The following is a 22,828-nucleotide window of genomic DNA, read 5'->3' on the forward strand; positions in this document are numbered from 1 at the left end:
TGCTCACTAAATTTTCCATGGATGAATGAATGATTGCAGGACCTGTGCTGCCACTTTACATATGTTTTCTCATTTACTGCTCACAAGAAACCCATGCAATAGGTGTACTAGCCTGTGGTCTAGACCAGGAAAGCAAGGTGGAGGCTGAAAACTTGCCCAAGGTCACACAGCTGGAAAAAGCAGGGAATAAATTCAAACACAAGTTTGTGTGCCTTCAAAGGCCTCCTTTCCACCATCGCTGCCTGCCTTCCTAAGCCATTTTCCCTCTCTGACCGTTTTCTCATCTGTACAACGGGAACAAAAATTATACCTAATACAGGACCTGGCATGAACACGTTCTCAGTTAATATCTGTGCCTTCTCTCCCAACTCTGAAGCTTATTCAGGACAGAATATCCCCAGGCCAGAAACTTCCTGCATGCACATGTTCACAGAAACAGGTGCAGAGCTCCACACAGGCACATCTCCAGCATCCAAAACTCAGTAGGCGCTTAACCAGTGTGTTGAGCAGACAGACATCAGTGAATGCTGACACAGACTCAGACACAAAGCCACAATGGGCTCGGGCACGGGGACCCCCGCCTCCATGATCCCTACCAATTATCCTCTTCCTCCGCAGCTCCCCCTACTAGCCCAAGGCGCGAGAAATATTTAAAACAATTTTATTCATGAAAATATGCTGTACAATGCACTCTACACGGCCTCGACACGGCACACACGCACACGCACACGCTGACGGCACGGCCACGGTACACTGCCTACGATATGCGCCGGGGACGCCGCGCCCACAGACCGCCCCGACCGGACACTTATAAATATGGGAGAGAGGAGCCAGGACTGGCACGGAGAAAGGGGTGTCGGGTTGGGGGGCTGGATCCGGAGCTGAGGCCCACTGGGGAGGCTGAGACCAGTACTGGGGTATGGGGACGGGCGGAAAGGGAGAGGGACTTCCACCTGGGAGGGGAGAAACTGAGGCGGGCAAGGATGGGTGGGCGGGGCTGAACTGTGGGGCTGGAGGTCGGAGAGTGGTTTAGGGCCGGAGGACAGCTCAAGGTGAACAGCCAATAGGTAGGTGTGAGTGTGTTTCCGGGAGGGGTTCCTGGCTTGGGGTGGGTGAGGCTAAAACCAGTGGGAACGTGTCAATTGGGAATCAGATTCGACTTTGGGGTGGGCGATTCGTCACGCGGGGGCCCCGCAAAGGAAACTGAAGATTCGGAGACGCCCCCCCACCCCGCCCCGCCTCCCGGTTGGCTTCCCAGACTAGCACGGCCCACCTCATTCCTCCCTACTCCCACCCAGCCCGGAATCCAACCTCCACTCCCAGGCTTCCCGCCCTTGGGAGTAGGGGGAGCGGGTCTCAGGAGTCTGGGCAAGAATGGCAGGGTGCCCCAGCCCCTCCCTACCACTTCCCTCAGCAGTCAGCTTCCGAGGGATGTCTCTAGCTGGGATGGGGCTGCCTCCTGGATCCCCTCCGTGGAGCGGGAATGGGAGTGGGGACCCGGGGATCAGGATGGGAAGACAGAGGCCCCTGGGGGGGGGCGGGGCAGGGCACCGAGGGCGCGGGAGGCGGCCCTCAGCCCGGCACCCAGCTCTGGTTGGGGGGCGGGGCCCCAGCCAGGCCGGGCGGCGGCGGCGGCAGGGCCGAGTCGAAGTTGAAGTCCATTTCGTCGCTGTCCATGAAGTCGTTGAGGATGATGGACTCGACGTCGCACTCGAGGCTCCCGCTGAACATGTCGAGGTCCAGGTCGGCCGGGAAGCGGTCGGGCGCGGCACCCAGCGGCCCTGCGGCGGCGGCCGCGTACGGCCCCGGCAGCGCGTCCAGCAGGAGGCCGCCGGGGGGGCCCCCGAAGACGGCCGCGTGGCCCGGCGGCGCCACTCCCGCCGCGCCCGCCTCGCCGGGCAGCGTCATAAGGCTGATGGGGTGGGCTAAGGCACTGCGCGAGGGCGCCGGCGGCGCGTACGGGGCCACCCCCTTGCCCGGGTAGGCGGTGGCCGCGCCCGCCAGTGCCAGCTCCCCGGGCGCGCCCAGCACCGGGCCGGCCCTGGGCGCGGGTGGCGGTGGCGGCAGCAGAGCGGGCAGCGCCCCCGGGCGGTAGGGCGCGGCGGCCGGCGCAAAGCTGGCCTGCTTGTTCTCCTGGATGGTCTGCATGGGCAGGCGGCGCAGTGCGCCCAGCGCCGGCGGCCCGAAGCCCCCGCCCCCGCCGTAGGCACCGCCCTTGCAGCCGCCGAAGTAGGCGGGCGTCCCGGCGCGGGCCCGCGGCCCGTAGGCATCCTGCGAGCCGTCCAGCAGCGCCTCGGGCAGCCCCGCCCCGCCGCCGCCGTGCAGGCCCAGCGGGCCCCCGAGCTCGGCCAGGCGGGTCAGCTCCCCCGGGCAGCGCGCACCCAGCGCGGGCGACAACGCGCTCGCCGGGCTCGGGTACATGAGCGGCGACGACGGCGCCAGGGCCTCCAGGGCCTCGTCGTCCTCCAGTTCGGCCGCTTCCCCGAGCAGGGGTCTCCCGCCGCCGCGGAAGTCGGCCCACGCCTCGTAGTCGTCGCTGGCGTGCGAGGCCGGGCTCGTGGCCCACTTGGCCGCGGCAGGCACGGGTCCCGGGGCTGGCGCGCCCTGGGGACTGTCGTCGGGGCTTCGCTCCGGTGCCTGCAGCTGCTTCTTCTTGCTGGCCTTGCCCTTAATGCGCAGGAACTTGGCCCCGTTGTCCATGGACACGGCCCTGCGCCGCGGGGTCTTGCCCGTCTTTCCGCCCTCAGGGTTCAGCATCCACCAGGAGCTCTTGCCTGTGCCCTCGTTCTGCACGCGGATGAACCGGGTGTGCAGAGACAGGTTGTGCCGGATGGAGTTCTGTGGCCAGAGACAAGGATAGGGGTGGGGAGTGGGAAGTGAGGGGGTAATTGATGGGAAGAGGAGTGGGAGAAATAGAGAAGTGAGAGTATAAGAGAACGGGAGAGGAGCCAAAAGGCGGAGGGGGAGGAAATAGGGAAGATGAAAGGGTAAAGGGAAGAAGGGGGGAACAGGTGTAAGTACCAGGTCGGACAAACTCAGACTATCCATCCTCTACCCCAGACCCGCCCCATCCTTCCCGCTCCCCTGCCCCACACAGGCACTGTCTGTAGGGTGAGGCCAGAGCTTTGGGTCTAGCCTTTCCAGGGAGGCAACTGCTAAGGGACCTGCAGCGGGGGAGCAAAGACAGCCCCCCCCAACTCAGCCAAGCCCCGCCCGGGGCTAGCCAGGCTGCCAGGGCCCCCTAGCAGATTATGTAAGGGCTCATGCCGCTGCGGCTCATTTGTCCGCTCCCCACCACCCTGCCAGCCTGGCATGGCGCCAGGAGCCCGAAAACCCAGGGCTCCAGAAATCAATCTCGCGGTGACTGATTAAGCCCTGTTTAGAACTAATTGCTCTTTCGTGTGTGGGGAGAATAAATTACCTGCTTTAATTTCGTGTCTTTAAAATGCAACTGCAGGTAGAGAAGACTATTAACCCTTTGCTGGGAGGGCCTGACCAGGGAAAGCAGAATAGGCTAGGTGTCCCCAAGGTGGGTAGAGGCCCAGACTTTCCCCCAACTTCTCTGAGCTTCTGTGAACTCCACAGAGGCCTTGGATCCCAGCAAGCCCCTCAAAGCACATCCACTGGCCATGAAGACCCCAGACCCCGCCTCTGCTCACTGCCCACCTTCAGGTCAGCCCAGGTCCCCTCTGGGCTGCAGCCCTCCCTCCCCTCCCCTCCCCACCCACCTGATGCAGAGTAGCTCTGCCCTCAAAGCCCCTTCCTGGTGGAACCTTCACAAAATCTCCACAAAGCACGTGGCATCAGGCCCATTTACAGACAAGAAGACCGAGGCTCAGAGAGGTGCAGTGGCTTGCCCAAGGCCACAGAGCCCTTCGGCTGCCCCTGGTCCTTCCCTGGGCTTCACCTTAGGCACACCTACACATATCCTCTTCTAAATTTCTGTTGGGCCCCATATCACTGCCTGCGTTTGCCAGGCCTGTCCTGGGGACAGAGGAAGGCTGGGGAGTCCACAGCTCCACTGACCTGGCTCCCCACAAGAAGCGGGAGGAGTAGAACTTCTGCAGGGCCTACGATGCCCCACCTCTGAGGCCTCCCTGCTGGTGGCCTGGACCTCCTGGCTCAGGCACTGCTGTGGAAACAGCAGGGGTTTGGGTATCTGCAGGGCTGGGCAGGATGCCTGGCTCTTTTCAGCCACCTAGCTATGTGACCATGGCTATTGACTCAATCTCTAGGAGTCCATGCCTCAGTGAGCTCCTCTGAAAAAAATGGGCGACATCCAGTAACCACCTCAGAAGGCTGTTAGATCATCACCTGAGATAACGTGTGTGGGTGTTTGGTGAACACACCAGGTGCCCATAAACGCTGGTTAAATCCCTCACTCTGGCCAGAAGACCTCACTTCTTAGCTCACTCCACAGACCCGCTCTGTCTCTACAATCCTCAGTATCAGGCCCTGAGTGTAACTGCGCTGGGCACGAACAACTCTGGGGAGCTGGCATTACCCCATCTCATGTACCAGGGCATGGAGGCCAGAGGCGTGATGTAACTTGCCCTCGGTCCCACAGGCGGCAATGCCAGGTACCACTCCAGATCTGCCTGGCGTACGGACCTGCTCTCATCCGCCCAGCTCCAGAACCTCTGATCCGCGAGGGCTCTCCCTCCTGCCTCCTTCCCGCCTGTCTCCAGAAGGAGGGGTCCTCCCTGCTGCCCAGGGCACCCTCCCACCCCTCACCCCCAGTTCCAGGTACTCACCTGACTCTTCAGGGCCCCAGGCTCCCTATCTCTAGCACTTTCTGGTCTTGGGAGATAACAGCTAGGGCTTCAAGGCCCGTCCCAGCATAGTCCTGCCTGGCTTCTCCTGGGCCCCTGAGAGGAGGGGAGCTGGACCCCCAGGGAGTGGTGCTCCCTGGAGTAGAAAGCCCCTCTCCTGCTCCCGCCCCTGCACCTGGCTCCCCAGCCCCTTCCCAACACCTGTGTTGGTTGGGGGGGGCCTCAGAGGCCTCAGTTCTCCTCCCCTGGGGGATTATCTGCCTTACCAGAGGCTCCAGCTCCCAGCTTCTCCAGCTGGAGGTCAGTCAGGCTACACCTCTTTATCAGTGTCACCACGTGCCAGCCCGGTTCTGAGTGCTTGGGGGTGGGGGGAGGAGGAAGGACACCGCCAAGTACGGGCACCTCCCGAGTACCTGCCAGGTCAGCCCTGAGTACTGGAAGTACTGATAGAATACATTCTATCAGTCTCCACACAACGCAGGGATTGTGAGCCCTAGTCAAGATGAGGCGAGTGAGGCTCAGAGAGGTTCAGTAAGTTGAAAAGATCACACAGTTTAAGTGGCAGAGCCAGGCACTGATTTCAGGTTAGTCTCGTTCTGAGTCTAAAGGACCTCACGTTCCACCATGGCAGAGAGAACAAGTCAGAGAACTTCCAAAGAATCTTAGGAAACCAGTCCTCCATTTCTTCTGAAAATTTCCATGATGTAACCAACCCTAGAAGCTGGCAGTATGGGAAGCTGGGGGCATGTTACAAGGTCAAAATTCCTATAAGTCTTGTGCTTCCTTTGTAGAATTCAAAGGAATCTCGCACTGTACTCCGTAATACTTCCAAATTTTCTGAATATCAATAAAAATGTTTTAGATACCACCAAGAACACATGTTCCAGGCCTATGAAGGTCTGCATCCTTCCCCGCTCTGTTCCCTGCCCAGCCAGGTATCCCTGAGCCCCAGCCCAAAACCACAGCTGGTCGGACCCAGAGAGAAAAAGGGACTTGCCCCAGTTCACCCAGGGATTCGAGCCCAGGCCTCCTGACCCCCAGCTTGGTGGCCCTCCTTCCCCGGCAAGCCTGACCTGGGGCCAGTCCCTCCTCCTCTCTGGGCCTGTTTCCCTCCCCATAAATTGATGAGATGGGCCACTGGATTCCAGGCACCTTTTCAGTCTGACAATAAAAAGTTCTTGGAATCATTCAGTCCAGAGGTTTTCAAACTTTTGTTTTTTTTTAAAGTAGTGGAACCTTTTTAGTGAATGGAATCTAATGCAAAACTTGAGTGTTCAACACTCAAGCCATCGGAGGTGGGGCAGGGGTACCTGGAGCCCTGCCTGCTCGGCACCCTCCCTTGGCGCTCTCACTGAAAACGAGGCCCTTGCGGAGGGATTCTGCAGGCCAGATGGATGGGGCAGTTGAGGCCTAGAAAGGTGCCGTGCCTTGCCCAGGGTCACCCAAGGAGGTGGCCCAGAGCCGGGCGAGGACCTAGGCCTTGGTCTGCTGAGCCAGGCTCTTCGTCAGGTGTGCACCAGGGCTGTGCCCCAGGAGGCAAGGCCAGGCCCTGCAGCCCATTCTGGGTACTCAGGTCCCAGCCACCTGGTACCCATCAGAGCTCCCGGCCAAGATCCAGTGGCAAGCGCCGATCACATCTCGCCCACAAGGCCTCCTGGGAGACCAGAGGCCACGGAGGAGGTGAGGGAGACGCCTCTACCAGGCAGCAGTAACCAGGGCTCCCTCTCAGAGTCACCTAGCAACCCGCCACCACAGCTACGGCCCCGGCATGCCCCGGTTCCCCTGGTGCGCAAGCTGGGCCCGGATTCTGGGGCCTCACACCTCCCACACCTCCATGCAGGCCTGGGGCAGGTTCCCAGGGGAGATGGGACCTCCCTGACTCAGTGCCTCAGAGACCATCAAGGGGCAGAGGGAAGGGACAGTAGGTGACATCCCATGCCCATCCTACTCTCCCTCAGAACCTGGGCGAGAGGCCAGCCCCCTGGGGCCTCAGGCACCAGGGAGAAGAGGCTGGTACGGGACAAAGAGCACGGGATTCCAGTCTTGGCTTCAACACCCACAAACAATGGAGCAAAAGATGCTTTGAACCTCCATTTCCTCAAACAGCTACCTGCTTGCACCCTGTTTCCCTCCAGGCAGCAGCTGGAGGGATCCTGTAAATAACGTGGACCACAACCAGTCCTGCCCAGAACGCTCTGATGCCCCCATCTCACTCCGAGTAAAGAACAAAGGCCTTGCCGTAGCCCACAAGCCCTTCCGTGACCTCCCAAGCTCCTGCCCTGACCCTGTCCTGCTGCCAGGAACCTGCCGGGGCACCATCCCACCTTGGGGCCTCGGTCGCAGGGGCAACACTGTTCACCCAGATACTCACATCCATCTCTCATCTCCTTCAAGTCTCTGTTCAGATGTCACCTATGTGAGAAGCCCCATCCCACCCACTTTTTTAACAAGTGCTTCTCTGCCTTGCCATTTCTCGGCCCCCTTAGCCTGCTCTGAATTTTTCTAAAGCAATTAGCGCTTTCTAAAGTACCATATAATTTCTTTATATTGTGTTTATTATTTATTGTCTGGTTTCCCTTATATTAGAAAATAAGTTCCATGAGGGATTTTTGTCCCCCCTTTTTTTCTTGTAACCGGACCCCATGTGTTTGGTATACGCTAGGCATTTCATAAATTTTTGCTGAATGAAGGAGAGACAGAAAAGGGGGGGAACATTGTATGGCAGGGAGAATTAATGAGACTGTCAGAGTGGCTGGCACACGATAGGGGCTTCTCCAAACTGGGCTGAGAGAGGGGAATACAGGCCGGAATGGGAAGCAAGCATGGGGCGGAGAAAGGCAGGAGCGGTCGGAGCCACAGAAGGAAGCGCAGAGAGGAGGGGCTTCTGTGCAAGGGGAAGAAGGGCTCCCAGGGTGAACAAGGCGGCTGCCCACCCCAAGCCCCACCTGCTCGCTCCTGCTCCCCAGATAGACTTGGGGAACCCAAGGCTTGCTGTGGCCAAGCTCTCTCACAGCCTGGACCACATGGGCCAGAAGACGCTGCAGCAGCCCCTGTGGGAACAGAATAACCTCGCCCTTGCTGACGGTGCCTCCCTCGTGGACAGGGTCTCAGCCATTTGGTAGCGGCAGCTCATCTATCCAAGAGGACACCCTCATCTATTCCCAGGACACCCTTCGCCCACGAGCGGTAATGCATTCATCTGACAGCACAACCCCATTTATCCAGCACACCAGTCCCATTTATCCAGCAAGTACAACCTCATTCGCTAACAGCACTCCGTTCACCTGACGGGCCCCCTCATTTATCCAGCAGGACACCCTCATTTATCCTCCAAGTCAGAGGCTCTCCTTCCTCCTGCGGTGTGGCTGTGTTCTCTGATGGTGCAACCCGACTGATCCAGCGGGACATCATCTCTTCTACAAGTACACTTCATCCCGATAGTACAACCTCATTTATCTCATAATGCAGCCTCACCTTGCCTCCAAGTACCACCTCATTCCCTGACAGTACACCCCGTTTATCTTCCAGCACAACCTCATTTCTCCTCCCAGCATAGTTTCACTCCCTGATAGCGCAAGCTCGTCCAACCTTACTTCTCCAGCCAGAGCCCACCAGATCTCAGGGCTGAAGAGCAGGGGCAGAGGGGGAGTCTGGAGAGAGAAGCAGGGTCCCACCATTTGCTGTCCCCTGCCTAAAGAGGGCTGCATGGCACGATGACTATATCCAATCTCCCCAGGCCCTAAAGGGCCCATGGACTTTGAGTTCTAGGTTGCTCGGCCCAGCCAGCCCTCGACCATTGCCCCACCTCCCATTTGGTCCCCTCGAGAGCTAAAGAGGGCCCACGGGATGGATCTCCTTCAGCTCTCCAACAGGGGAAAAAAACCCACCTGATTCGATTTGTAGCATTTGCTGATTTCTGTGGCATGGATACTCCCATCGTAGCCAATTTTAAGCTGGCAGCGTGATGTCACTGAGTGCAGAACTGGGAAGAAGTGTGCACGATCAGCTCTCACGAGCCAGTGCAAGCCAGCTCTCACACACCACTGGCCCGTGCTCAAATACCGAGGCAGGAGAAGGGCACCACCTACGATGTGCCAGACCTAAGCTCGATTCTCTAGATACGTTTCTTCCTTGAATCCTAACAGCCATGCAAACCGTGAGTAGGTAATGCTATTTTACAAAGTGGGGTGGGGGGGAGAACTGAGGCTCAGGTGGATTAAATGACTCCTGAGGCCATGAAGCTGCGAAGTGATGGAGCCAGGTCTGGGTCTCGGGGCTGTCGGATTCCAAAGCTAAGGCTCTTCCTACCCACACCGCCAATGGGGCGGGGAACACTGCCCTGCTGCCCACCTCAGAGGCCATCCCTGCCCTGGTTCTCAAGCCCAATCTTCCTGGCTTTCATCAGAGACAGGAGACTCAAGTCTTGTGCTCCCCACCCACAAGCCCCGTGCTACCTCCTGGCCTCTGGCACCGAGGGGATTCCAGGACCCTCCCAGTTCAGTTCTGGGTCTTGCGTCCAAAACCAGGTATGGATTCCTCTCCAGGCTCTATCGCTGTCCAAGGTTCAGCCCGGCCCCTGCCTCAGGAAGCTGACCCCAACTGTCCAGTGGGGGTGGTGATCCAGCTCCACCCTCTAGTGCCTTCCTGAGCAGAGATCACCTCTGGGGTGCGTGAGTGCTCTGATCCCCTCCATGACTCCCATTTCCTTTCTCCCCGCTTCCTTCCCTCCTTTCCTGCATAAAGAAGGGTTAAGGGCTAGAGTTGGAATCCCAACTTCATCCATGTGACCTTGGGCCTCCCCCGTAAAAGAGGGTAACTATTGCAACGTCCGTGGGGGAGGGAGCGTGGCTGGGAACTGGATGAGATCCCACATGTCAAGAGTCTTCCTGACTCCCTGTCTCAGCCCCAGGCACAGCTCTGTACAACACCCCACCCCCTCTGGCCCAGGAACACACCTGACTCAGAGAGAGCCACAGACTCTGGGGGAGGGTGGCCAGCGCCGGGGGCGGGGGCGGGGGGGGGGGGAGGGTCACTGGCTCTGCTGCCTGGAGTACTCAGTCCAGACAGGATTCCTGGCAGAAGGGGTGGCCTGGATGACCTCAGGGCCCTGAGGCCACATGCAAACCCTTGGTACTAGGGTGTGTAGTGAAGGAAGGGTAGAAGGGTAGGTGGGGGCATCAGAGCCACAGGTGTTGACAGGTGAATGGGCTTGGGCTCAGCAGTGGAACAGAAGTGAGCAGCCAGGGGCCAGGAGGAACCAAATGTCCAAAGCAAGGCGTGAGGTCAAGGGACGGGCCCTGGCGTCCCCACCCCTGCCCCCGCAGAGACAACAGAACCCACACACCCAGCCTGGACAGTACACAAATCAGCAGCAGAAGTCCCAGCTCACCCCTACTCAAAAGCCCATGGCTCCTCGTGCCGCCAGCGCTTGCGTCCAACTCCAGACTGACATTCAAGGGCCCTCTGGTGCTCTCCAGCTTCATTACCTCCATTCCCTTAAACCCATCTGGGACTCCAGCCACCCTGCATGTCTCACACCTCCATGCCTTCACACACTCTGTTCCCTGTGCCCTTCCCTCGCTCTCTGCTCAAGTGGTTCCTGCCGCTCCATCAGGGCTAGCTGTGCAGCATTTCCTAGCCCGCTCTGCAAGCCCCAAAGATAGCTGCTCCTCCCTTCAGCGCCACTGCAAAAATCCACCTGCATGCTGGAGTAGAACTCTAGGTGAGGCTGCCTCCCCACCTGAACTCTGTGGGGCAGTCCTTGGCTCACAGCAAGTCCACACATAGGTCGGAACTCTCAGCAGCCATGAACCGCTCAGGCCGGGCAACTCTGTGTCGTTTCTGTTCAACAAGACCTCAGGCCGGAGCTCCAGGCCTTGCCTCCTCCCTCCCGGTTTCCCCTCCGGTTCCTGCTGCCTCTGCCACCTCCCTACTTCTCCCCTGGCTTCTCAGGAGACTTCAGCAAAGTGAGAAAAGAAAGAAACTACCATTTGCTGAGCATTCGGTGCACTGTGCACTCAACAATTAAAATCTTACTGAGTATCTGTAACAAACCTCTGAGCTCGTTTATTATCCTGACTTTACAGATGAGAAACTGAGGCTTCAAGAGACAACTGACCTGCCCAGGTGGGTAAGTGTTGAGGCAGGAATTCACACCCAGGGCCCTTGCTCTTCCTCCTACCCTGAGAGGCCTGTAGGGAGGAGCCTAGGCCAGACAGAAGCTCCCCTGGGGAGGGGGTGCCAGGTGCTGTCCACACTGGCTCAGCAACCTCTCCACAGACTCTTCCCTCCCTCTTCCAGGACTAAAGGGGATCCGTAAATGCCAGGCCATTCAGGCCTCTCCCAGCCTCTCCTCATCGGAGCCTCCTCCCTCCCTCTGCCGGCAGCACATCCAACACCCCTGCCCCCGGCCCTGGGAGCAGCTGCGGTGACCTCACCCAGTCCTGCCCCGGGCCTGGCTCTGGGGAGGGCTCAGCAGCTGTGCCCCAGCCCTACAGGCTGGCTCCTGGGGGGGGGGGAAGGGGGGGAAAGAGTGGGCATGGTGCCAAGAGGACCATCTGCTCTCCCAGGGGCATGGCCACCCGCATAGACACTGCCCTCGTCCCCAGGGGCCACCCTTGGCCCTCTGTCCCCATGCCGAGGGGCTCCAGGAGCTCGGGGCAGCCCACCCAGACCGGGGCACCAGCCCTCATCTGCCATCTGTCTTCTACTGGAGCCCGAGAGGCCCTTGCAGGGCATGTTGGAGCACGAATGTCCGCTGAAAAATGAACAAGTGCTCAGGGTAAACTCCGGGGGCAGAGGCCAGAGGCCAGGCCTGGGTGTGCTGAGCACTGCCTGCTCCAGCACCAGCCCTGCCGAGCCAGGAGCAGGTGACCCCCTAGGGGCTTGGGGGGGGGGGCGGGCCTCCATCCACTCACATCTGCTCGGCTGGCAGGTGCCTCTGGCTGAGGGCAAGCCCTTTCCCCCACGGCCCCAGCTCAGGTTACAAAAGAAGGCAAGGCCAGCTGAGGACAGGGGGAGGGGACTGGAGGGGTGGAGGAGGCATCACAACTTCCCAGAGTGTTGGGGGAGGTGAACTCGGATCCCGAGATGAGACTGAGGGCCAGAGAGGGAAGGACCATGCCCAAGGTCGCAAAGCCTGCCAGTGGGCAAAGAGGAGCCAGCGTCCAGGGGCAGGCAGCCCCGGATTCGAGGGTGACCTTGAGTAAATCACTGGCCTCGCCTGTAAACATACAGTGCCTAAAACCTGCCTGCTTGCTTCCCAAGGCCATGGGGAAGGCTCTGTAGGCTAGAGAGCAGTGGTTGGACCTAAGGGCAGGATGAAGCTTGGACATCCTGATCTTCTGACACCCCAGGGACAGAACGGGAGGGACTAGAAGAAGAAATCCTACCCCCGACCCCAAACACATACACAAGTCAGTGTCTCTCAGGGATCAGGGCCCAGGACCCCTACCCTACACAGCACATGTGGAGGTATCTCCTTTCCTTTCCCAGAGCAATGAATACCAATAATGGTATTTGCTAAGATTTCACTGGGGACTTTACATGTAACTCTCCTTACATGCAATTCTCACGACAAATCTTGGACATAACTCTTATTATTATCCCACTTTGCAGAGGGGGAAACTGAAGCTAGGTTGCCCAAGGCCACACAGAGGGTAAGTGGCAGAACTAGGACTGCTCCTCGCTGCTTGCCTCCAGACTCCTACCCACACCACTCTGTCTTACCTCTGAGATCCTCAAGGCACCAAAGGGTGCTGCTTGGCACTTCAGGCATCTTGGAATCTTGGGGCCTCCACCCTCTCTCAGGCTCACCTTCTCCCCTGGACCCCAGTATTGGGCCCACATTGGGCACCTGAGCCAGTCTCTCCCCCCACCCCAACCCTGCATACCATCCTTTCTGCCCATGGCATTCCTCATCCCCCACAGCTTGGAGTGCCAGCTCCTTGGTGTGGCATTCAAGGCCATTCGCCATCCAGCCCCTGCTTGCTTCCCCAGCCTCAAGTCCTGCTGGGCTCCGGTTAACACAGCCAGACCCTATGGGGCTCCTAAGGAGTCCTGAGGGTTTGACTCCTTTGCCTGGTTCTCCCCCCTCACCTCCAAATTCCCGTAGCTCATTATCTGGCCCTCCATCATGACCCTGGGTAGTTTTTATCCTCATCTTATCTCCCCAGCTGGACCTGCAGGCATTTCGAGGGCAGGGAGCCAGTCCAGTTCCTCTGAGCAGTGCTGCACACTGGGTGCCCAGTGGGTGTAGGCCTGGATTAAAGTGAGTAGAGGAAGCGGCCATCAGCCCTGGGGCCTGCAGATGGAGGGGGGCGGACAATGTCAGCTCCCTCCCTCTGGGAGCTCTGGATTTGAGAAGGGGTACCAGGGATCCCAGAGCCACCCCCGAGGCTGGAAGCCCCAGGGCCAAACTCTAAAGGAAATCAGAGAGACAGTGCTAGGGCTGGGGGGCAGCGGGGTAGCGGCCAGCCCGGACTGGCCTGGCCAGAGCACTCGGTTAGGGAGGAGTAGCCCAGGGGAGTTTCATTTCTGTCCCTTCCAGTGGGATACTGTGAGAGCCACTTTGTTTCTCTCAGCCTCACTTTCCTCATCTGCAAACCGGGGATAGTAGCAGTACCAGCTTCACGGTTTGCGGTGAAAATTAAATGGAAGCACACCTGTCATGGCATGTGGTTGTTCCACCCTGAGCTGGAAGAGTTCTGTGTGGCTGAGGCAAGGGTCAGAAGACCGCTGGGGTGGGTGATGTGGCCGTACAGGTTGACTGGGGCCAGGTAGCCAAGGCCTGGACTGGCACGCTACAGCCCCAGGACTGGATCCTGTAAGACCAGCACCGCGCTGTACACATGGTCTCGCCTCCCCCATCAGACAGGGTTCTAGCAGAGAGCAGGGGCTGCGACTTTCCACTTCCTTGTGGGCCAGCGCCAGAGAGGCCTGCTGAGTACACGACGTTTCCCCTCCCTCCGGCAGCCAAAGGCTCTCAGTGGCACAGCACATCAGACACGGAGGGCAGGCGAATGTATTGTGGTGTTTCAGTCCCTTGGAGCTGACTGCATGGGGCTCAATTCCCTGGAGGACCCAGAAAAAGAGTGAGGAGGAGAGATGTGGGCTCAATCTGGGCAGCCTGTTTAGAGAAGAAGGTGGTCCACCCTGGGAGCGGAAGATGGGAGGGGGACTTCCCTGGAAGTCCAGTGGTTAAGAGTCCATGCTTCCACTGCAGGGGTTGTGGGTTCAGTCCCTGGTCGGGGAACTAAGATTCCACAAGCAGAAGCAGAGGAAGCTACCATCTAAGGCATCGGTTCAGAATCCGACCCGTCATCAGACAGACCTGTTAAAATATAGATTCCAAAGCCCACCCACTGAGAGTCTGATACAGAGGGACTGAGACAGGGGCTGCAGATTGCACTACCTAAAAGCTTCTAGGTAACTCTGCCAACAACTAAGGATTTAAGGCAGATTCTCAGAAAGACACACTGGGTTCCAGAATCACCTGGGAGGTAGGATTTTGTTCAAACTACCCAAGCACCCGCCTAGTTTCTGAGGGGTGTCCCCAGCGTTCAATCCATGAGAGTCGATAGCAGCCTTGGTGAACATGTAACAATGGCAGTGGTTTGGGTTGAGAACTCCAGTGTCAGGTATAAAGATGGCAGTGTGAGGGCTGCCTGGGATCAGAGGCAGCAGGGAAAGTGGGAGGGAGGGCAGGGCCTGGACAAGGCCGGCAGAGGGCCCAGGGGTCCAAACAGAGCAGTTTGGGCTTGGTTGGCTCCCAGGGGAACTGAGGAGCCCTGGAGGGCTCTGGAGCGAGCATGAGTGAGCCCTGGGGCAGGAGGGCTGGCTGGGGTGTGGGCTGATACTACACTGGCATTGGAAGATGGCGAAACATGGAGGAAACAGGTCTGCATCTAAATCTAGGCTCAGCCTCGTCTCAGCTATGCTACCTTGGCCAAGTGACTTCATCTTTCTGAGCCTCCATTTCCTCAACTGCAAAATGGGGCTATTAACACATACCTGGCAGGAGGCAGGGAGGATGAAATGAGAGGATTTATGTGAAGTGCCCAACTGACTGCCTAGCATCCAGGCGTTAATCCTCTGAATTCTCGTTCCCCTTCCCAAAAGAGGCATCCCCCTTAGAGACCAGAAAGGCTTCTCTGCAAAGAGGGAGGCCCGGGGCGGGGGTGGGGGGGGGAGGGTGTGGGAGGCCCCTCCCCCACACGCCACCTGGCCCCCCTCCCACCTCCACATATGGGTTGGGGGGTGGGGAGAGGCAGCAGACAGCCAAACCCTCCCAAACAGGAGTTGGTTTCCATGGTAACCAGGATGCCAGGAGGAAGGGGGGCGCTCCAGATCCAGCTGTCCCCCTGAGCGCCCTACCAGGGCCCCAGAGCCTCTGCTAATGCCCACCTAACACCCTGCACCCCCCATCTGCCTGCTCTGGTAGCCAGCTGGGACTGCCAGGAGCACTCCCTTCACTGTGCCCTGAGTTTGTCTGCCACCTGGGTACTGCCAGGGGCAGGGTAGGCAGCCCCAAGCAGGAGTTCCCAGTTTGAGTCCATCCACACCTGTACTCACGTGCTTCCACCCATGATAAGTCCCATTAGGTACTCTGTGCTCTCAGTCCCAACTAACCCCTCATGGCTCCTAGAACCAGAGGGTTCGTCAGTCACAGCCCCGAAAGGGCCACAGACTGAGTGAGTTAAGGCCCTTTGGACACAGATGAGAGCACTGCGGACCAGAAGGGGAGAGAGCTTTGCTCCAGCTCACACACGCTAGATCAGGGTCCCCTACAGGTGCTCTGCCCACCACTCACCAACTCCCGACTCCACAGCTCCAACAGACCCCAAAGGGCTGAACTAGGACACCCTGAGCGATGCTCCAGAGAGATGGGTCATGGCCAGGGAGAAGGAAGGAAGGCCTAACAACTTGAAGGTCTTGTCTAGCAACAGAACGGGCAGTCCCAGAGCTTGCGGGCTCCAGGTCCCTGGGAGTGTGTGAGAAAGGGATTGACCTGGGAAGGAGGCTTGGAAGCGGGTGATGGGCTCCACCTCTCTTGGAGATCCAAAGTCAGACTCAGGTGTGGAAGGAGTGGGCACCAATGTGTACCTGTTTCTCAGGTACCCACTCCCAAGCTGGGAGGCAGGCCACAGGCTGCAAATAGGAAAGGGGTGCTGAGGAGTCAGCCACAAGTTAAGGGGGACAGTGAGGTGAGGAGGGGGCTCCCCCTGCTATAGCTCACATCCACACACGCGGCCCGCGACCACACCCTCACCCTTCACAAGACATAGAGAGACGGGCTTCCATAGCCCCCAGGACCCCACGGAGTGGCCACCAGCAGCTGCCACTCAAAGATGGGAGAAGGTGGGCTGCAAGAAACAAGCCTGCACCCTTCCCAAATCCCTCCTCTCCAGTCCCAATGGCACAGGAGGAAATGCTTGAGTTTGGGGGACAGGACGGGGTTCAGTTCCCAGGTCTGCCACTTCTTAGGGATGTGACCCTAAGACAAGTCACTTCACCACCTGGGAAACCGGGATGCTAACACCCACCTGGAAGGATGGAGGACAGGATTTGAGGGGATGTGGGCTTGGCTGGTGGGCGCCTGCTGTCCGGCGCTCTGAGCCCTTCCCCCTCTCTGACAGAGCCCCTCCACTCCACTCAGTCCTGAGCTGGGTCCTCAGGGCGTGCAGAGAGGGGAGCCCCAAACCGCAGAAAGTGGCGGCTGGGGGGCGCTGAACTTTCGAACCCGCACACACCTCCCCCCCCAAGCGCCGTTCATTACCTTAACAGGAGTTAAAAATAACCGTCTCATCTCTTTAAATTAGTCTGTCTGCAATTACCGCCTGGCACGGCGCTGCCCGCCATCGTCCCGCTGGAGCGGCGCCAGGTGGCAGGCGGGGGCCCTCACCCTGTCTGTCGGTCTGTCTGTCTGCCTCCAGGTCCCCCCCTTCTCCCCGCAGAGGCGCAGCCACCCCAGGGGCCTCCCGGCGGCCCTGCCTCCCAAGCTCCCCAAGTTTCTGGGGAGGGGGTCGCCGGGCGGGCCACGCGGCGGGCAGAGTGTGGGGCCTTCGGGGAGCAGAGGACTGGGGGGGAGGGGCGCGGTGGCGAGGGAGGGGCGCCGGGAGGCCCGGGAAGCCGGAAGGGCCCGCCGCGCGCCAGCGCTCGTGGGTGGGTGTGAGCAGGTGGCCGTGGGAGTCTGCCGGGCGTGCCAGCAACTGTGCCAGGAGCGGCTGGCACGGGCTCGTGCCCAGGAGGCGGGCAGCTGCCAGCCCCCCGCTCGTGCAGCGCGGGGGGTGAGGACACCCCCCAACCCGGGCTCACACCGCCTCTTCCCGCACCTCCACCAGCCCTCGGGGCTGGGGATCCCCGGAGGACAAAGAAGAAGGAGGGAGCCCTGCTGGAACGGGCTGGGGGGAGGAGAAAAAGGGGAGCCCCTGCACGCACAACCACCGCTCAGTCGGGCTGTAGCAGGACCCTCCTCCCGGCCTCTCAGATCAGTGCCTCCCCTCTAGCCCCCACCCCACCTAGGACCTACTGGCCCGCCTGGGCCGGATGGGGGGGACACCCCCCCACCCGATCCCACCCCACAACAGCCAAGCTGCTCCAGGCACTGAGGGAGAAGGGAAATCCCCATCCACTGGGCTCCTCCCCCACCAGTCCCGTGGACAGGAATGGGAGGCACCCCAGCCTGGCCTGGGAGCTCCCAGGGGAGCTGGCAGCCTGGAAACACAAAAGCAGGCGGAATAACTCCAAGGGCGCTAAGTGGAAGGAGCACCAGGACCCAGAGCAGCCTGGAAGGCTTCCCGGAGGAGGCAGGTGGGGCTAGAGTGTCTGAGAGGAAGTAGGAGGCTCTACCTGGATGTGGGATATCCACACTTTTGGGACACTGGAGAGGGAGGGAGACTCCTGTCCAAGCCCTCGTCCCAGGCCTGGAGACCCTCTGCCCTGACGGCAACACGACCAGCCTCTCTGGTGGTGTTCCCAGCACCAAGCCCAGACTCTCTTCGGGTTTCAGCCTGTTGGGTGCCTTAGGCCTGCTGTTGATCTTGCCTCCTCCAATTCCTCTCTGCAACACCTCTGAACTATCTTCCCACATCACAGGTGGGACCACAGGGCAAAGGCCAAGCACAGGGCCCTCACTCGGCCTTTCCCACGCCACAGCCCTGCTATCCCACGCTCCTAGCCCTGCCCAGGAGCCCTTGGTTCCAGCCTGGCACACCCAACAGTCTCCCAAACCCAACATACGCAATTCCACCTCCTTGCCTTTGCGTATGCAGTCAATATCCCTTGGAAGACTTTCTCCCCAATTCTACCCCCCCGCCGACCCAGAGAAGACAGACCAGATCAAGTGCTCTCTGTGAGGGACCTACCCCACTCTCCCCACACCCCTACTCCCACCCCCACTCCCCGGCCCCCAGTCCTGCCTGCAAGACAGAGGGCTTGCGTGTGGAACTGGCTGAGCCCTGATGCATCCTGAAAGCAGGTGCAACGCCTTCCCCTTCGGTCCCCCCACTCCATCTAGCACAGGGTTCGGTACACTCCAGGGACTCAAGTGCAACACTTACGTGGGGGAGGGGAGGGAAGAAGGAACAATGGGGTCCCTGGCCCCAGCCCTGGCACCTGCGGTGTACCACAGGCTCTGCTAACCGGAGGGTGGCTGGGAGTTGGGAACAGCCCGCCACCAGGGCCCTGGAGGGACTGACTGGGAATGGGGGAACAGGCGTTAGGAGGGACAGGAATGAGAGGGGAAGGAGGCTCCCTGGGGAGCTGGATGGGCGGTGGGGTAGAAGGAGGACAGCCACTGAGGAGATGAGACGGGAAAGGCCAGGGGCCTCTCTGAACAGCCCTCCTCCAGTGCCTTGGGGGTCTCTGCCAGGGCCTAGGTCAGGAACCCAAGGCTGAGGCTCCCTCACCAATGCCCTAGCCCAGGACAAGCATTCCTGAGCCCAGGCGCAGGGAGAACCAGTGTGTCCCCAGCAGCGTGGTGCAGTGGAAACTGCATCCAATGGGCAGGCGGGAGGCCTGGGCCATCATCCAGGGCCTGCCGCTCACTGATGACCTGAGAAGAGTCCCATTCTCTTCCAGGGCCTCAGTCTCACAGTCTGAGAAATGAACTCATGGGACTAAATTATCTCCAAGTACCTTCCCAATCACAGTCTAGGATTTAGATCTGCCCCTGTTTGAAAGCTGTCAGTGTCCCCCTCCCACATCCAGTGCCAGCAGGACACTATTCCAGAGGCTCTGGGTCCCTGGAGGGAGACACATCTGGACTGGAATCCAGTTTTCCCATCTACTGACTGTGTGACCTTGGGCAGTTCACTCCTCCACTCCCTGCCTCAGTGCCCAGCCCTATAAGTAGTGACAGTAAAACCCACCTCAGGGACTGCAGACAGCATTAAAGGAGACACCTGGCACAGATGCCTGAAGGTGCCTGGCACGGGGCTTGGCCCTGAGACCCTCAGTGAACTGCAGTTCTCTCCCAGCTTCAAGCCTCATGTTCCCTCTTGCCATCTTCCCCATCATCCCTCACCCATCAAGCCCAGCTGGAGCTCTGCCTCCTGCAGGAAGCCCTCCTGGCTTATTCTGGCCCATAGTACCCTCCCTGGCCTCAGCACCCTCTTCACTATCCACGTATTTCTTCACTCTTTTACCAGACATGCACTGGTAGTTCCCAGTGCCAGGCTCTATGCTCGGAGCCGTGGGCACAGAGATTGTTCTGACGCTGCCACTGTCTTCCAAAGCGGGTGGGGAAGGGAAATGAGACAGGACACAAAAGACTAAGCCCTATGACAGGTAGGGAGAGGGCCAGAGAAGAGGGAGTCCTGAGCTAGCTAAAAAGGGTTAGGGAAGGCTTCCTGGAAGAGGCATCTGAACTCTGTGCCCTTGAGGACAGGGACTATCTACAGGGAGAAGTGAAGGGTGGGACAGTACATGGGAGGGAGGTGGGAGCAAAGCACAAGGGCAGGACCCATTTAGGAGGAACAAGTGTTCCGGAGGGGGCTGAGCCCAAGGGGACCGGAGAGAGGATGGAGAAGGAGACTCATGTGGGCCCCTCCAGCCTGTGTCCCCACCCAGTAGTGGCCACAGACAGACAGAGAAGCTGCCAGCGTAAAGCCTGAGAGCCATGGGCTCCCAGGGCAGAGCACCGTGGCCCCTACAGTGCAGCCCCTGGGCATCTTGAGCTGTCCATGTCCGCAAGCCTCCCCTCCTCCCCCAGCACACCTCCTTCCTCTGACCCTGCCTATAGGCACCACCAGCCAGAGCCCCTTCCCTCCATTCAGGCATGCCTCCCTCATAGAGACCCCCCTCTCCCACAGGGAGTCTCAAAGCTCACAGGCCCTAGGCATGGCCCGACCCCCACCCCACCCCAGTCTGCTTTCCCCCAAAGGCATCGACTATCCCCACGCCCCAACAAGTTGGCCAGGGGAGGGTCTGGAGGCCACAATCCCGTCAAGACCCTGTCGTCGCCCAAGATGGCTCCCCCCTTTCCATTGGTTGGTACTGAGGCCTCCCTGGGGTGCCCCTCCCCTCTCCCCCTCCCCCAAGTGCATCTGGGCTCAGAAAGCCAGGGAAGTGGAAGACAGCCTGGGGTGGTCATGGGCAGATCCCCAGGTCTCAGTACCTTGCCCTCACACCAGCAGGGATCGTCACCAGCCCACCAGGCTGAGCCAAGCAAGGGGGGCAGCAGCTGCCCCATGGAGAACTCAGATCTCAGGTCACCTGACCAGTTCCCCACCCTAGGCTGGCTGGTGCCCTAGAGTGAACTCCTGGCACCACAGAAAGAACTGTGGGCCTAGGGTCGCATTCCTCACCCTGCGGCCAGCTCCAGGGAGGGCAGTGGGAAAGATTTGGGAGGAAAGCAGCCACTGGCCTCAAGTCATTATGTCAGCTCTTTAAGGAGGGTGCCCTGGTGGAGAGGGTAAAACAAGAGTAACACAAAGCAAACTCGTGGGGTTAAGAGGGGGGTCCCCAATGTACGAGGCCCGAGAATAGGTTCTTCTGCTATGCCCCCAAGGATGGGGTGAGGGTGTCCCTCGAGAGTGCCTCAAAGTGGCAGTCCCTTGTCACCCCACCAGACCTCCCAGCTCGCATCCAGAGCGTGCACACAGCTGCTCCCAGCACGCCCCCGCCTGTCTGCCGGCCGGCCCCACGCCCTGGGCACACACTCTGTGACTCCTGGGGGTGCCCCAGGGCCTCCCTCTAGACCGCCCGCCGGGAGCCCAGACGCATCTAGCAGCCCCTGGAAGCCCCAGCCGACGACTCCAGACCCCCTCCCCTGCCGGACGCCCCCACCTTCCAGCCGGCCGAGCTGTTGCTGTCGCCTTTATCCTTGAAGTAGGGCACGTAACGGACCATCCAGTCGTAGATCTGCGAGAGCGTGAGCCGCTTGTCCGGGGCGCTCTCGATGGCTTTGGTGATGAGGTCGGCGTAGGACAGGTTCCCCCACGCGTTCCGCCGGGAGCTCTTCGCTTTGCGCAGCGGTCCGACCTCCGCGCCCAGCGGCGGCGCTGGGGCCATCGGCGGGGCCGTGGCTCGGCGCTCCGGCCCGCAGTCCTCAGCGCCCTCGGCAACCCCTGAACCCAGCGCTCCGTCCTCGTCGCCGACCAAGTCTGGCTGCGGCAGGGGCCAGGTACACGAGCGCGGCCGGCTCTGCGGCGCGAAGTCCGGGTCCACGTCCACCTGATGCGCTCGCAGCTTCGCAGCCATGGTCCCGCCCGGCTCGGGCGAGGAGGGGAGGGGGGCTCCGCGGATGGTGGGCGGGCGGCTCTGGGATTTGCGCGCCCCGGGGAGGCCCGCGGGAGGGGTCCCTGGCGGCGCCGGCTCAACCGCGGGGCGCCATGGGCCGGGTCGCGGAGACAGGGGGCTGGACGCGCTGGGAAGCCCGAAGGGAGGGAGAGATGGGGGCAGTGAGGGAGCGGCGGCCCCGGAGCCCAGCGGGCACACACCTCGCCCAGCCCCGCTTCTAGCACCTGCCGCCTGCCTGCGCCTGCAGCCACCACCGCCACCGTCTTTGCCGCCGCTCCCCCGGCGCCGGCCCCGCACGCGGGCCCCGCTCTCCCGGGACGGGGCCGGATTGCACCATGCCGGAGCCCGAGCCCGTGCCGGAGCCCGCGCCGCCGCCGCCCCGTGAATGCCGCCGCCGCCGCCGCCGCCGCCGCCGCCGCTCCGGCTCCAGCGCCAGCTCCCGCGCCTGCCGCGCTCAGCGCCGGCTGCACCTCGGATGGGCGGGGGACGGGGAGGGGGCGGGCCCGGCGCGGGAGAGGGCGGGGCGTGCCCGCCCGCGGCCGTGGAATCCTCGGCCGGCCGGGTGCCCCGCCCGCGGGCTGGAGGTGGGGGGGCGGGGCTCCCGGACGCGGGCGACCCTGCCGCAGCCCCAGCACGCAACAGCGCCGCCTACGGAGCAGGGGAGGAGCGGCGGGTGCGACCCCGCCCCCTACTTTGAGCTGGGGGAGGGGGCGCGGGGGCGAGGCCCGAGCGCTCTCATTGGTCCGCAGCAGGGCTGTCCCGCCCACGGACTCGGCAGGATCCCTCCCCGAAGCGCGTCAGCCGGTTATTGTTACAACCCGGGGTTTCCCGGGGCAACGGGGATGGGGCGGGGCTCAGAGCACTTGGCTCCGCCTTCTATTCCTGGGAGGAATGCCCCGCCCCTGTTTCTAGACACGCCCATCACCCCCACCCCCACCCCGCCCCGGTGTTTCCAAGTCTTCATTCCAGAAACCTGGTGGGGTGGATGATGGAGCTCTCCTCTTCTTTGTGCCCTGGGCTGGAGAAAGGGAGAGGGTCAAGAATACCTGTGTTCTGGGTCAGGCTTGGCCACAATTTTGGCTTCTCCATCTGCAAGTTGTTTTTCGTGGGCTTTCAGGGTGCCTGAAGTTTAACGTGTAGTAGAATCAACCTGGCAAGCTTGTTAAAACATATTGCTGTGCCCCAGTCTGGTAAGTCTGGGTTGGGGCTTGAGACTCTGCATTTCTGAGAAGTTCCCAGGTGATGCACCCTGGACCACACTTTGCAAACCACTGCTTTAGAGTCTGTGGGAGGCTCTTGCAGGGGCTGTTGGAGCA

The 22,828-nt window shown here is 60.5% G+C and overlaps 1 protein-coding gene across 1 annotated transcript; it reads right to left on the reverse strand.

The window, feature by feature from the left end:
• Nucleotides 1-644: 644 nt before the first annotated feature.
• On the reverse strand, nt 645-22,133 carry FOXO6 (forkhead box O6). Its single transcript, XM_033836944.2, has 2 exons — nt 21,060-22,133; nt 645-2,838 (listed from the first exon to the last, which is right to left on the reverse strand). Exons 1-2 carry the CDS (start codon nt 21,471-21,473, stop codon nt 1,573-1,575), a joined length of 1,680 nt encoding a protein of 559 aa, XP_033692835.1. The 5' UTR covers nt 21,474-22,133; the 3' UTR covers nt 645-1,572.
• Between the last annotated feature and the right edge of the window lie 695 nt (nt 22,134-22,828).

The sequence above is a fragment of the Tursiops truncatus genome, chromosome 1 (genome assembly GCF_011762595.2).
Source record: "Tursiops truncatus isolate mTurTru1 chromosome 1, mTurTru1.mat.Y, whole genome shotgun sequence".
Classification (NCBI taxonomy): domain Eukaryota; kingdom Metazoa; phylum Chordata; class Mammalia; order Artiodactyla; family Delphinidae; genus Tursiops; species Tursiops truncatus.